Below are 14,170 nucleotides of genomic sequence, written 5' to 3' on the forward strand. Positions count from 1 at the left end.
GTGTGCGTGCGAGTGTGTGTCCGTTCCGTTCCCGTTTCCCTGTGTGTGGATGCCACATAGCGCGAGTGCTGCAGTCAGTGTTGCCTCCAGGCAGGCTGCTCCAATTGCCTTGGGACTTGCTTCGGTTTAATTCTTTCACTTCGAATAGCATCCACAAACGCCAGAAGATACAGAGAGCGCGACATGCCGATGAATGATTTTATTTCATGTACTATATATGTATGTTCGGAGAAACAAAAGCACGGAATCACATTTTAATTATTTTGCTATTTTAGAGATTTTTTAAATACTAATTTTTTAAGGTTTTTTTAGCTTTTAGCAGAAACAACCTAGAACAAATAGGTGTATTATAAAAATTCCCTGTTTTCCAACCACAGGAATGTCATGAACGGCACCCCACTCTCAGCATGGAATGGGAATGTTGCGAGTACTCATTTATGGAATACTTTGGCAGCCCATCGGGGAAATATTCAAATATGGCATATTATAAGAATTAATCGTCATACCATTTCACGAACATCTACTAAATCCCCTCCCAGTATGAAACTTAGAATCAAAAGAAAATATAGAGAAATACTTTTTACCCATAGACCCATAGACCCATAGAGGGCCAAAGGTTTTTCTAGGCTGGGCTGGGTTTCCGACCAAACACGGATGCGCCCAGTTAGTTACGGCGTTCCAATTCCTACGAAATGAACTTCAGGCGGCACGTGCCGCTTGATTGCTCTTGCCCCTAAATTTCCCATCTCGTCCGAACTCCCTATCGCGACCGCATGCCACCGTGAAGCGCCGCCATATCGAAATGGAGCCTCTGCCTGGCACACAGACATAGAATCCACACCCATTCCCCATTCCAACCCATCCTCCATTCCGGAGTTCTGTTGTGCGAGTCAAAAATAAACAAATGGGGACTTCTGAGCCAGCGGCAGCGACGCAACGTCTGCCCCTTGACTGATGACGATCGTGTGTTGCCGAGGAACTGGATATGGAGCTGGAACTGGAGCTGGAGGTGGAGTGCAGGGAGCGGCAGTTTGACTATTTATGATGTATTTCTCGGTTAATTAGTTGCAGCTGAAAACAGACGGAATGGACGTGGGATGTACGGGGGATGGGATGAGCATGATGGGCATGAGGCAATGCAATGCTTCCGCATGCATTTGTGAGGCATCGTCATCATCGTTGCCGTGGGCATGTCCAACAAGAAAGTGCGTGTTTCGGCAGTCTACCATATTTTTGCTATATTTGGAAGCGTTGAACATTGTGCCCCGCTTGATCGGTGATGGATGCCTTCGCCTTTTCATCATTTATCTTCGAGTGCTGCCGCATGGGCTAATGGAAGGGAAATGCGTTCCAGGAACTGGAGCGGAACGACGACGCTGCCACTGCACCCGTGATGCAGTCTGCAGACAGCAAACTCATGATCACATGATGCCGCACTTTTGGCTGGAATAATTAAACAAGTAAATTAAGCCACAAATTAAAAACCATCAAATTTTACGCCAAATTACACTTCCACTCTGAGAACTCTGGACTGAAAACCGAACTATAAAAGCCCCCGCCCCACTCATCGCCACCCAAAGCGAATCGGAACATGAGACTCCAACGGGTGGCCGTGGACGCACTCTGGCTACTCCTCTGCTGCGGCTGGGCGATGGCCAAGCCCGCCCCTGAACTGGACGAGGATTGCGAACAGAATTCCATCGATACAATGGTGAGCCTAACTTACATCTTCTGTGCGAAATCTAAACGTTCCAGCGTTATCGAATGTCTGGACACAACTTAAACCAAAATTATGAATAATGCGAAGCTATGGTAAGGGGCTATATGTATACACATATTGATAGAGACCAATAGAGACCTACGGGTTGGTAGGACATACATCCTATTCTGACGAGACAGAATAGAAAGGGGGAGGACGTTTAACAGAAGCTAATTATTATAGGTCTTCTTCATCTATCTTCAAGGGTATATAAGTTATAGTGTCAAAGTTGCCTTTCTCATTGATTTTATCATTGCAGCACGACTTTTGCTGCGATCTGCACGACGAAAGCCCCCATTTCAGCGACTGCCAGATGGATTGGCACGAGAAGATCCACTACAGGACGGAACAGGAGGAGCAGACGTACATGTTTGTGAGTACGGCCTGCCGCATCTGACCAAAGCTCATGATCAGCTCTTTATGCAGTGCACCGCCGAATGCACTTTCAATAGCACCGATTTCGTGGGCAGCAATCGCCAGTCGCTGGATCTCGCAGCGGTTCGGGAACATTTGGAGAGCGAACTGGCCAACGATGAGGATGAGGCCCTGCTCTATCAGACATACAGCCAGTGCGAAAAACACGGTGGGTTGCCAATAGTTTCATCTAGTCAGATTTGCTGATCCATCTTATTTTCAGCCCTCTCGTTGCTGCCCCACAAGAGCGTTAAGTTGCTGGCCAAGCGCATGGCTAGTTTCGGATGCCATCCGTTTGCCGGTCTTGTCATGGAGTGTGTGGCCAACGAGATGATCCTAAACTGCCCGGCCAGGCGCTTCCATCAGACGCCGCAGTGTGTGGAGACCCGCAACCAGCTGCGCCAATGCAAGCAGTCCCTGAAGTACATATCCTAAAGTGATCCGGGGTGAAATAAAAAGAGGAACATGGGAAGATTTGCGTTCAGCTTACAACATTTATTTCCCCACTCGCTATCCATCGCTATAATTAACCTATGTATGACTTCCATGGATGCTAGCACGACTTGACCAGGTCCCCATCTAGCCGCAGCGTCGCACACAGTTTCAGTTGCTTGTCGAACCGTTTGTGAAACTTCTTCGCCTGCTTTTCGCTCAGCTCCTCGACCGAGACGTGCTTGGAGTACTTTTTCAGCAGCTTCTTTTTCAGCTTCTCCAGATAGATGCCGTCCGCTTGCTTGGACACGATCTTCGACAATTGCGTGGTCCAATCAAAATCGTTTCTGTTGGTGTTTTCGGATTCCTCAGGAGCGGCTTCTACTTCTGCTTCAGCTTCAGCTGCCACCTTTGACTTTTTCTTGGGAGGAGCGTCCGTCTCTAGCTGCTCCTTTTCGTCCTTCTTTTCGGCCTTGCCATTCTGAGCCGCCTCCCTGGCTGCTTTGGCCTGGGCCAGCTGCTCCTGCTTGGCCTCCTTCATCTTGTTGAGCTCCTTCTCGAGTATGTCCCACACCTGGGTCGCCTGCTGTCGGGGCATGCGCATGCAGTTGCCCACAAAGTTTTCGAACTTGGCCCTCTTCCGGGGAACATTGTCGACGCTCTGCAGCCGCTGGAAGGCCGTGCGCAGGGCCGGCGTCAGGTTGTATTCGCTGCTGTCGAGTATGGCGCGAATGATGTCCATCCAGCTCTCCTGCTTTTGGGCATTCTTGTTCCGCGACTCCTTGACCACAAAGCTCTGACTTTGGTTGGCATACTTCTGGGCCTCTGAGATGCACTTCGTGTGGGCAACGTACTCCTCGCCGTAAAAGTCTTTAAGGCAGTCCATGCAGGAAACGTTCTTCTCGTTTCCGCGGCACCGAGTCTGGTAGTGCTTCTCCACCGATGGCTTCTTCACGGACTCGCCGCATATGTTGCACGTGAAGAATACCATTTCCAGGCGGGGCTTTCCAGTTACGTTTTTTAAGAAATTCGAATAAATTTAGCGGCACAGGCCAAACAAACGCACGTGGAGATTAGTGTGGCAGCTCTCTATTCGACTGATAATACCAACACTTCAGTGTTGATCCACATGATTGCCAGGGCTGCAGCGAGTGCGCCAAAATTGAATTCATGTAAAAATCATGTAGAAATGGCTATAACGTTACTGTAAAAAGTTGTAGATCACTTTTTTTTCGCTAGGTGTCTGAGGGACGAAATCATCACTGCGTAGGTGCCATGTAGAAAAAAATGTTCTTTGTTACCGTTTAAATATATTTTTTATAAATTTATAAAGAATGGGTATTGGGATCAGGATATATATACAGGAAATTCAAATGCATTGATAGGTCGAGAAAATGTCTATATTAATTAATTTTGGAACAATTCATCGTATTAAATTTACAAAATAGGCCGGTTGACAAGCAACAGGTCTTCAATGACATGACAAAATAGCGGCTGTTTTAGTCAAAATACAATAAAAGGGAGTACTAAAAGTAGTTAGTCCTGTTGCAAATTTGTTCATCAATGGGATAAAATGATGTGGGAAGGACTAAGAGTTCTATCTAGCGAGTACTAATCGACGGAATATCAAAAACGAGGAATATGGAGAATAGAACTTGGATTCGTCAGTATATTTACTGTATATTTCAGACGATCTGAACAGCTGTTCATCGGCCCACAGCACGCGACCAAAGTCAGTTCCGCGTCGAACGAAATACGAATGATTTTGTTGAAATTAGCGAGGGCACCGCTTTATGGAACACTACGAAGTCTGAAGATGAGCAGCTCTGTGGCCGCCATTGCCTCGGCCACGGATCCGTTGACGGGCCCCAAGTACGAGCGAGAACCGAATGTGCTGCGCAAGAAGCTGGCTTCGGTGGTGCCCGGCACGGTGAACCTTCAGGTGCTCGGTGCCGGGGCCAACGGTTCCCCCAGTGCCGTCTATCTGTTCACGGACCAGTCCCGCTACCTGTTCAACTGCGGCGAAGGCACCCAGCGGCTGGCCCACGAGTACAAGACGCGGCTGTCGCGCCTGGAGCAGATCTTCGTGACACGTAACACGTGGGCGGCTGTGGGCGGTCTACCTGGCCTGGCGCTAACGATTCAGGATGCCGGCGTGCGTAGTGTGGGCCTGCACGGGCCGTCGCACCTCTCCACCATGCTGCAGTCGATGCGGCGCTTCGTCGTGCTCAAGAATCTTCAAATGCAGACGGTCGACTGCACCGCCGGCAGCTGCTTTGAGGACTCCATTCTGAAGGTGACGTCCCTGCCGCTGGAGAGCGTGGAGAACCCAGAGAAGACCGTAATCAACTACATCTGCCAGCTGAAACCTCGTCCGGGTGCCCTCAACTTGGTCAAGTGTGTTGAGAAGGGCGTCCCGCCAGGCCCGCTACTGGGGCAGCTAAAGAACGGCCAGGACATCACACTCCCCGATGGCCAGATAGTTCGCTCCGTGGATGTCACGGAGCCTGGCGAAACGGCGCTCTCCTTTGTGTTCCTGGATGTGCCCTGCGAGGATTACCTTCCCGGTCTGCTTTCCCATGCCAAGACCATCAAAGATCTGGGCGAACAACAGCTCACTGAGGTGTGCTTGGTGGTGCACTTTACGCCGCACGAAGTCTCCACCTGCCAGAAATATCAGAAATTTCTGCGAAACCATTTCTCGCCAGGCACGCAGCATATCTACCTGAGTTCCCCGCACAATCAATTCTCCGGCTATGCGGCCGCCCACCGCATCCAGCATCAGCTGCACCAGCTGGCTCCTCGGATATTTCCCCTCCTGGGAGAGCAGTTCCCCTGCCAGAGTCAGAATCTTAGCGTGAACCTGAAGAAAACCAAGCTGGATGAGGCAGATCCCGACGGCGGGGTTGATGCAAGCACAGAAACGGAGCAGGGCGTGGTGTCTATGACGAGCTTCCATCTACGTCCCAAAAAGGGTGAGTACCACTGCAGATATATTGGTGATTTGTATCTCATTGCATTTCGAACAGGACTGGACCACACCCTGGCGGCCAAGCTTACACCAGAGGAGTACGTCAAGGAGACTCATGCTGTGCCCGGCTTTACGGAGCTGCTGGCTAAGCTAAAGGCCGAAACCAACTTCCCATCGTCCGCCGCCAGCAGCTACCCAAGGATCATCTTCCTGGGCACGGGCTCCTGCATTCCCAACAAGACGCGCAACGTCAGCTCAATTCTGATCCAGACTGCGGCGGAGGCCTTCATGTTGCTCGACTGCGGCGAGGGAACCTATGGACAGATTGTGCGCCTATACGGCAGCGCAAGGGCCGTAGAGGTACTCCGCCAGCTGCAGGCTGTGTACGTGTCCCACCTGCACGCGGATCATCACATTGGATTGATTGGACTGCTAAGGGAACGCAGACAGCTGGCCCCGAAGGCAACTCCGCTTCTCCTACTTGCGCCGCGCCAGATCGAGACATGGCTGGAGTTTTACCACCGCCAGATCGAGGAGATTGAGGATGCGTACACTTTGGTGGGCAATGGAGAGCTCTTGGCGGATCCCCTGACTGGAGAGGCAGTGGAACCATTGGGTATAACTGCCATTTCCACCTGCCTGGTCAGGCACTGTACCAACTCCTTTGGCGTGAGCCTCACTCTGAAGGCGCATCACGATGGCGAACCCGTCAAGATCACCTACAGCGGCGATACCATGCCTTGCCTGGACCTGATCGAGCTGGGGCGCAACTCTACAGTTCTCATTCACGAGGCCACCATGGAGGACGACCTGGAGGAGGAGGCGCGCATCAAGACGCACAGCACCATCTCCCAGGCCATCCAGCAGGGACGCAACATGGGAGCCAAGCACACAATCCTCACCCATTTCTCGCAGCGCTACGCCAAGTGCCCGCGTCTACCCAGCGTAGAGGACATGCAACAGGTGGCCATCGCCTTCGACAACATGCAGGTGACTCTGGAAGACCTCCAGGAGTACCACAAGCTCTATCCCGCGCTCCTGGCCATGTATGCAGAGTACACCGAGGAACTGGAACAGCGGGCTGTCAAGCGAGAGCTCAAGCAGGAGCGAAAACGGAAGTTGGCCCAAACGTGATTGAATTGTAACTTTAGCAGGAAAAATGGTGGAAGTATTTACTGAGCTACTGTTAAACTAATCTTAAGGAAATAGTGAGTAAACCTCTGTCATCAGGTGGTATAATTCTGTGGCCTGTTAAATGTAACCCAAATCAAGAATATATATATTGTATATACTTCGAAATTTTGTTAACCATATGCCACCGCCGAGTCATCTTGAGCCAGCCCTTATGGTCTTCCGTTTCATACGAGCGAGTGTGCGGTGGATGACGGCTTCCACTCCAGGCGCCTGACCGGCATACATCGCCGCTTGTGGCATGATTCTTGTCGCGCGGGGCTGTAGACCTAGGGCCCTCTTCCTTGCGTTCCACGCTGTTTTTTTCCGCCTTTCCATACCGTCCGCCGTCGGTACTCCCTCTGCAGGTAATTCCGCCGTAGCTCCTCGTCCTCTCGGGATGTCCAAGAGATGACTCCTGGCTGGACTGTGGCAGTCACACGCTGTTCTGCTGAAGCCGCTGCTGTGTCGCTGAGTGGACAATGGCGGAATTGTTGGTTCACGACCACGGAATATAATGTCAGCCACCCACCCATCGTATCCCAGCAGGACAGAAGCGCAAGCCTTGCTAAATCCAAACCTAACAAGCCATCGTCATCCTTCGACCTGGCCATCGACAACTATCTCAAGGACTTTGGCTGTGGCAACCAAGGGAGGAGCTACGTGGGCTACTAGACTCTAGGTATATTATTCGTTATTATTAGGTTTAAGGATATATGCGTCAATATATTTATATAGTAGATACAAATGTATTCAACTTGTTTATTTATTTATTAATACTAAGCTAAGTTATGATGATTAAAACTATTGAAAAATCATCCTTGCTGTATCCTGTGGGGGGGAAACTATCCCGATTACAAAAAGGCGTGGCACTCCCAGATCGGTGCTCAAGTATCGGAGAAAACTAAATATTTTAGAATGGGGAATTTGTCCTTGATCCTTCATAAGGACTGCATTAGATCAGGGACATTTTTTCGATCACAGGAAGCCGTCGCACGTTCAGATCGGGCCACAAATAGCCGAGAAAACTTAATATGTATGGTTGGGGTTGTTGGAGTCCTTACCGAAGGACCAAGGACATTTTTCTGATCACTGCGAGCCATGGCACGCCCCGATCGGTCCACAAATAAGGGAGAAAATACGATTTGTATATCTGGAGAGAATGTCCTGCATCCTTGGTCCTTGATAAGGAATACGTAGGGGAGACAAAAAACGGATAAAACAACAAAAGTTGTTGTTGTCAATTATTGACCGCTCAAATGGCCAAAATCAAGAATTTCAGATCTGGGGTACCAGGCGAACAGAAATCAGCAGAAGGTCGCTGGTTTTTTTAAATTCCTTTTAATTTAGTTTTTACGTTTTTTCATATTTTCTTTTCCGCCATTTTGAGCGGCCAAAGCAAATATGAAAAAGTTAAAAAAAAAACCAGCGACCTTCTGCTGATTTCTGTTCGCCTGGTACCCCAGATCTGAAATTCTTGATTTTGGCCATTTGAGCGGTCGCAAGTTGAAAGTTGTTGCTGTACAACAACAACAATCTGTTATACAAAAATTGACAACAACTTTTGTTGTTTTATCCGTTTTTTGTCTCCCGTTCCAGGCTTTCGACGGCTTCCCGTGTTCGGAATAGCTTCCTTGAGCTTATGTATTCCTTATCAAGGACCAAGGATGCAGGACATTCACTCCAGATATACAAATCGTATTTTCTCCCTTATTTGTGGCCCAATCGGGGCGTGCCATAGCTCGCAGTGATCAGAAAAATGTCCTTGATCCTTCGGTAAGGACTCCAACAACCCCAACCATACATATTAAGTTTTCTCGGCTATTCGTGGCCCGATCGGGACGTGGGACGGCTTCCTGTGATCAAAAAAATGTCCCTGATTTAATGGAGTCCTTATGAAGGATCAAGGACAAATTCCCCATTCTAAAATATTTAGTTTTCTCCGATATTTGACCACCGATCTGGGAGTGCCACGCCTTTTTGTAATCGGGATAGTTTCCCCCATACAGGATACAGCAAGGATGATTTTTCAATAGTTTTAATCATCATAACTTAGCTTAGTATTAATAAATAAACAAGTTGAATACATTTGTATCTACTATATAAATATATTGACGCATATATCCTTAAACCTAATAATAACGACATATATCTAGAGTCTAGTAGCCCACGTAGCTCCTCCCTTGGTTGCCACAGCCAAAGTCCTTGAAATAGTTTTCGATGGCCAGGTCGAAGGATGACGATGGCTTGTTAAGTTTGGATATAGCAAGGCGTGCGCTTCTGTCCTGCTGGGATACGATGGGTTTTATGGGCTGACATTATTTTCCGTGGTCGTGAACCAACAATTCCGCCGTCGACCACTGTTCCCTGCTGTAGCGGGCGGGACGCCACATTGTCGACTCAGCGACACAGCAGCGGCATCATGGCTATGGCTCGCATCAGGACAGCAAGTGACTGTCACAGCCCAGCCAGGAGTCATCCCTTGGACATCCCGAGAGGACGAGGAGCTACGGCAGAATTACCTGCACTGGATGTACCGACGGCGAACGATCTGGAAAGGCGGAGAAAACAGCGTGGAACGCAGGAAGAGAGCCATGGCAGTGGCTGGACCGAAAGGCCACAGGGCCCGGAGCTCAGATAACCTTTAATAAGAATCGACCAGCCTTTAAAAATTAACTGAGTCTGCAATAGTTAGATAGAGCATAGAAAAGGGATAACTCGGATGGTTGTCGGTTGGTTTTTTTTTTTTTTATTTATTTACTAAATACGTTTGCAACAGTGTCTGTGTAATAAACGCTCGTTTGTAATGATTAAAAAATGATTTTTTTCTGTTGGATCGGCTTGAGAATTTAATGATTTTACGATCTCGTAGAATGAGTATTTAACTCATTTTCATCGACTCAACAGAGGCACTTGGTTCATAGCACTTATCAGCTTTTCTTTGTTTTATTTTCCATCTTTCTTTTGTTTAATTTAATTTATTTTTTAGTCATTAAAATTGCAATTTTAAGGCACTTTTTTTGTTCAACGGTTCTCCATCATTGTGTATTGGTTTTCTTTTTGGAAATTAGCTGTGACTAGTTAAAATTAGTAGGTAAACAACAAAAGTATATAGTATATGTATGTATGATCTTAATTTAGTTCTCTTTGATATCGGGATTGTGGGGAGGTGGTTGTGGTGGTGGTGTTTGGGGCAAACTTCTGGTTAAAAGTGTGTGGTGTGCTCACTTTTGCGAGTATAAATAAACATAATTCCAACATTGATAAAATTAATGCTCTGTTTAAAAATAAATAAATAGTTTTACGTTACGGCAACGCAAGCAGCAGAACAGAATTAGGGGAATAAGAAGAATTCAACAACAACATAAAGTAATCCAGTTAAATCAAATCAGAATTAATCTTATAACTGCCTGTGTCCTGTTTCCAGCTGCACTGGCCTGGCCTGGCCGGGTAGGGCCTCGGTTATTTCAAATTATTCTCAGTATTAGACTACAAATTCATTAAGATTAGAGGTGAACGATTTTTTGGGTATTTTGGTACTCGTTTTCGGATGTCCCACACCTGTCCTGCCAGGATGGCTCGATGGCTCAATGGCTCCGCCTTAGGCGCGTTCCACATAGTTGCCGGGGAATGTGCCAAAGCAGCCGGTGCGCTGCGAGGTGCCCACGAACCATCCGTCGTCGCACTTCTCCAGCACGTGCACCAGATCCCCCTCCAGCAGCTCCAGTTCATCGGAGTTCTGTGGCCGGTACTTGTACAGGGCGCGATAGCTGAAAGGGAGAAAGGGAAACGGAGCATCTTGGATTAGCAGATCTAGGCAAGAGGTCAGTCCTGAGGGTCACTCACGCCAGTGGCTCGGAGCTGGTGTCCACGTGGAGTGCGTCCGTCTTGTGCAGCGTCCGCGTTTCTTTCAGGATTCCGTTCACGGGCTGGGCTCCGTTCTGGGTCAGCGTGTTGAACTCATTGTTGATGTTTGTGCGCAGCACATCCAGATTGGGCCGCAGATTTGTGGTGCTCTGGCTGCTGATCACGGTCGTCGTTCTGGCCGCGATATCCTCGGCTCCAATGTCCGTGAGCACCTGAGTGAGGAAGTGGGGTCAGATCTTGGCTAGAGGTGTACCTCTCAGAGGTATGACTCACCTCCACATAGGACACTGGGAATATGCCCTTCCTGTTGGCGATCTTGCCCTCGAACCAGTTTCCATCCACCCTGCGCGTCAGCGTGACCAGCTCTCCCTTGTTCAGAGACAGCTCTACGCCCGACTGGGCCTGGAAATTGTATTTGGCACGAGCCTGGCCCTCCGATGGCCGCTTGGACGGAGTGCGGGCGCCATCGCGGCTAACAATCTGTGGAAAGGGAAGGGAAAGAAAAGAGGCTTGGAGGCATGGCAATCGATTGTTGATAAGAGACACGTACCTCCACATAGCTCGCTGGAAGCAACCCGATCATCGCATTGTGCTCACCCTCATACCAATTGGGATCGATCTGCCGCCTTATGTAGATGGTGTCGCCCTTGCGGAAGGAGAGCTCTCTGCAAAAATCCATACATTAAAAACTACTGGATCCACCGGAGTGCAATTGAAGAACTTACTTGGAGCTCTGTCCCTGGAAGTTGTAGAGGGCCCGGGCAACGGTTTTGGGACCCACCAGCGACTTGAGCGTCACGTCGGTGGGGAAGTCATCGTAGCGGTTTAGGGCGATCGGGGACTTCTGCGAGGGCGTGAAGTTGTCCGTGTGGCGTCGAGAGTTCATGTCCTGCAGCTCCTGTAGATACTTGCGGCGTCGCTCCTCGTGGTACAGCTTCTGCATATGCTCCGCTTGGCGTGTGGCTAGTTCCTCCTCCGGTATGTGCTGCTTCTGCTCATGCCTTATCGGTGTCTTGAAGTGAATGTTGACGTCTGTGTCATAATAACGATTGGGAGATTCTGTGTGAGATGCAAGATCGACAAAGGGTGTTCAGGCTGTGGCTGAAGCTGAAGCTGGATCTGCGGCATTAACCCAAAGGGCGTTGGTCCCTCCATCATAGCCTATGCTATGCTATACCCCCGTCATTTGATTTGCTCACAATAACAAAACTAGTTGCCAGCTAAGATAGAAGGCTGTTGACATTTCCGATTGATAACTATGCTTGAATTCCAGCTAGGTATATCATTCACGTAAGACTCCAATAGTCCTCTGCGAGTAGTACTTGTTTATTTTAAAAATAGCAAACTGAATCGTAAGACGATCTAACCGCAAATCGTTGTCATAGTTGTCGTTGTCGTTGTCGTTGTGGCTGTCGTTGCTGCTGCTGCTTCTGTTACGAAACCCGTGGCTTATCTGAGTCGCGACGAGGTTTGTATCTGTCTGCCAATTGGTAAGCAAATAAACAGTCGCCCCCCACCGCCCATTATCCCCCACCTCTCCAGCTAAGCAGCTGGGAGAGATAACCCGCCCCCTATAATGGGTGGAAGGGGTGCAGAGAGGAGACGTGACGTGTCACAATCTCAAATTGAATTAAGCTTCTCTTGCTTCACCATTGAAAATGAGCTGCAATTGAAGTTAATGCTCGTTAGCAAAATAATCAGTTAATTGGATACTGAATGGAATGGGTCTCCGGGGGGCAAGGGAACTAGCCTCGGACTACGCACCCATACGACTAGTAGCCGAAACGTTTTAGAGCTGTGCTAAGCCACTTAGCCTCGAGATAAGACTCATCCTCATTTGCATATGAATCGCTTATACATAAGAATATCTATATGTATGTCTGTATGTACGTAAGTGGAAAAGTTCGCCTCAGATACATTCGATTCAATTGATGCATTAATGGAACTGTGCTGCAAATTGATAAAGATGGAATACTACGCATCCATCAATTGACCCGGTTCAAGGAAATCCCTGGATGGGGGAAAACCTTGCGCAGAGAGGTGCGGTCTGGTCTTGGGACTGGGGCTAGGGCTGGGCAGCTGTACAAATTTTTGTGCAACAAATACCCCGCCTCGTAGTAAGCTTAACAATTAGGAATAGTTTTGTAGTCGTACATACACATACAATACTATGTAGTGTTGCAGTACGTGTTGTGTATGAGGCGTAAAAAGAGATTTAATTGACACTTGAGAGATTTTCACTTTCACTGATTTGTTATGGCGCATTTTTGCCAGCGTTCGAAAGCGTTTGAAAGCGTTGCCGATTTTCATCTTTCACTGGGGAAGTCCACTCACACACACACACACAAACACTAGTCCGGGGCCTTTCAAGGCTTTTCCTTCCTTTCACGCTCAATTAACTTTTTAAATGGTTTTCTGTTGTTTTTCCCTCTTTCGTATTTGTCTATTTGCCGCTTATTAGTCACAACAATCAATGAGAATCAGAACCAGACCTCCGGATCGAAGGCTGAGAGGCAATTGTCTGATAAAGCAGAGAAGAACGAACAGCAACAAGCACGAGATTCACGCTCCACTTGATCCCCCCTCCCACCAACAAAGCGAGAGAGAGACCGAGAAAGAGAGAAAGGGGAGCTTCGTACCTACCCAAGACCCCAACTACACCGTAGCACGCTTTGTGCTCAACTGAAACCGAAATCGAAACCGAAACCCAAACTGAATGGGGCTCTGACTCAGTGGGGAGGAGGGGGAGCTCCGGCGCCGACGTCAAAGACTTTTGTCTCTGGGAGAGTGAGAGGAGCGTGGGGCGATATCAACGGCCGCGTACTACGAGTTCCGTTGTACGAAAGTCACGTTTAATTGTTGTTTCGGGGTGTGTGAACACTGGGACCAGACTGACCAAGAATGCGTCGGTCTTTAATTGCTAGACATCAACTTTACCAAGAAAGATTATTTTCTGGTATGTAATGGTACCTTTCAGAAATGAAAGATTGAGTTCATTGATATGTGGATTTTTAGTTCAAATAAAGACCTTTAATCTTTGAATTTTATGAAATTATGAAATATCTGTCTGTGCTGAGTTTGTCCACCAAAAGAAGTTTTCCCTGAAGTCTTATTTTTTCTATCACATGGAACCCACTGTATTTGATCTTGAAGAAAAGCTTTTGCTCACAGTTACCGGCACGAAGCTTTTATCAAAGAGTTCGTTTGGAACGTGAGAGCAAGTGCCAAGCTTTATCTCAAACGCTCTCTCTCTCTCTCACTCGTTGGCTCTCACAATCTCTTAGAGTAAGGCTGATAACGAGTTTTTTTGGTTTTTGCAAAAGAAAAACCGTGAGAAAGTGCAAAACAGGAAGGTCGTTTGCCCGCTTAATCAAATGAGAAAGTGCCCAGAGAGATGGGAGTGGGGAGGAGGGGGTCGATTGATCACTTTTCCTTCTTTCACATTTGCTTGAAGTCTAATACTAACTGCCATGCCACTGCTGCTGCTGCTGATGTTGCTGCTGCTGTTGCTGCCACGCGAGCAGAGGAATAGAAGCTCCGATTGCATGTCGATTGGC

At 48.2% G+C, this 14,170-nt stretch overlaps 4 protein-coding genes across 36 annotated transcripts in view; 2 read left to right on the plus strand and 2 right to left on the minus strand.

Annotated features, from left to right (window-relative positions):
- The first annotated feature begins 103 nt into the window (after nucleotides 1–103).
- Nucleotides 104–2,645, plus strand: Obp46a (Odorant-binding protein 46a). Its single transcript, XM_001360788.3, has 5 exons — nucleotides 104–1,460; nucleotides 1,523–1,711; nucleotides 2,019–2,132; nucleotides 2,186–2,342; nucleotides 2,397–2,645. Exons 2-5 carry the CDS (start codon nucleotides 1,592–1,594, stop codon nucleotides 2,606–2,608), a joined length of 603 nt encoding a protein of 200 aa, XP_001360825.2. The 5' UTR covers nucleotides 104–1,460; nucleotides 1,523–1,591; the 3' UTR covers nucleotides 2,609–2,645.
- Nucleotides 2,646–2,647: 2 nt separating this feature from the next.
- LOC4804235 (cell growth-regulating nucleolar protein) lies at nucleotides 2,648–3,713 on the minus strand. The gene has a single exon (XM_001360789.4). The coding sequence runs from the start codon at nucleotides 3,594–3,596 to the stop codon at nucleotides 2,727–2,729; it is 870 nt and encodes a 289-aa protein (XP_001360826.2). The 5' UTR covers nucleotides 3,597–3,713; the 3' UTR covers nucleotides 2,648–2,726.
- A 587-nt stretch (nucleotides 3,714–4,300) lies between these two features.
- Nucleotides 4,301–6,875, plus strand: RNaseZ (ribonuclease Z). The gene is made up of 2 exons (XM_001360790.4): nucleotides 4,301–5,580; nucleotides 5,635–6,875. Exons 1-2 carry the CDS (start codon nucleotides 4,365–4,367, stop codon nucleotides 6,708–6,710), a joined length of 2,292 nt encoding a protein of 763 aa, XP_001360827.2. The 5' UTR covers nucleotides 4,301–4,364; the 3' UTR covers nucleotides 6,711–6,875.
- A 2,600-nt stretch (nucleotides 6,876–9,475) lies between these two features.
- CAP (Cbl-associated protein) overlaps nucleotides 9,476–14,170 on the minus strand; it is a 39,831-nt gene continuing 35,136 nt past the window's right edge. For 18 of the 33 annotated variants that reach the window (XM_033379164.1, XM_033379148.1, XM_033379158.1 and 15 more), the window contains 5 exons: nucleotides 11,339–11,672; nucleotides 11,164–11,278; nucleotides 10,887–11,093; nucleotides 10,593–10,825; nucleotides 9,476–10,516 (listed from right to left, as the gene is read on the minus strand). In XM_033379164.1, the coding sequence (XP_033235055.1) occupies nucleotides 10,348–10,516; nucleotides 10,593–10,825; nucleotides 10,887–11,093; nucleotides 11,164–11,278; nucleotides 11,339–11,672 (1,058 nt within the window). In that variant the 3' untranslated portion in view covers nucleotides 9,476–10,347. Of the gene's footprint in view, nucleotides 10,517–10,592; nucleotides 10,826–10,886; nucleotides 11,094–11,163; nucleotides 11,279–11,338; nucleotides 11,673–13,256; nucleotides 13,344–14,170 lie in introns of those variants that run through there. The other 15 variants (XM_033379155.1, XM_033379154.1, XM_033379149.1 and 12 more) reach the window with 3 other exon arrangements.

The sequence above is a fragment of the Drosophila pseudoobscura genome, chromosome 3, assembly GCF_009870125.1.
Source record: "Drosophila pseudoobscura strain MV-25-SWS-2005 chromosome 3, UCI_Dpse_MV25, whole genome shotgun sequence".
Classification (NCBI taxonomy): Eukaryota; Metazoa; Arthropoda; class Insecta; order Diptera; family Drosophilidae; genus Drosophila; species Drosophila pseudoobscura.

Excerpts from the sequence above, each read along its gene's own strand:
- Obp46a (XM_001360788.3), top strand. The coding sequence starts at position 1,592 with ATGAGACTCCAACGGGTGGCCGTGGACGCACTCTGGCTACTCCTCTGC. Across the intron at positions 1,712-2,018 it reads AGAATTCCATCGATACAATG|CACGACTTTTGCTGCGATCT; the intron begins GTGAGCCTAACT and ends TTATCATTGCAG. Across the intron at positions 2,133-2,185 it reads AGGAGCAGACGTACATGTTT|TGCACCGCCGAATGCACTTT; the intron begins GTGAGTACGGCC and ends CTCTTTATGCAG.
- RNaseZ (XM_001360790.4), top strand. The coding sequence starts at position 4,365 with ATGATTTTGTTGAAATTAGCGAGGGCACCGCTTTATGGAACACTACGA. Across the intron at positions 5,581-5,634 it reads CCATCTACGTCCCAAAAAGG|GACTGGACCACACCCTGGCG; the intron begins GTGAGTACCACT and ends CATTTCGAACAG.
- LOC4804235 (XM_001360789.4), bottom strand. The coding sequence starts at position 3,596 with ATGGTATTCTTCACGTGCAACATATGCGGCGAGTCCGTGAAGAAGCCA.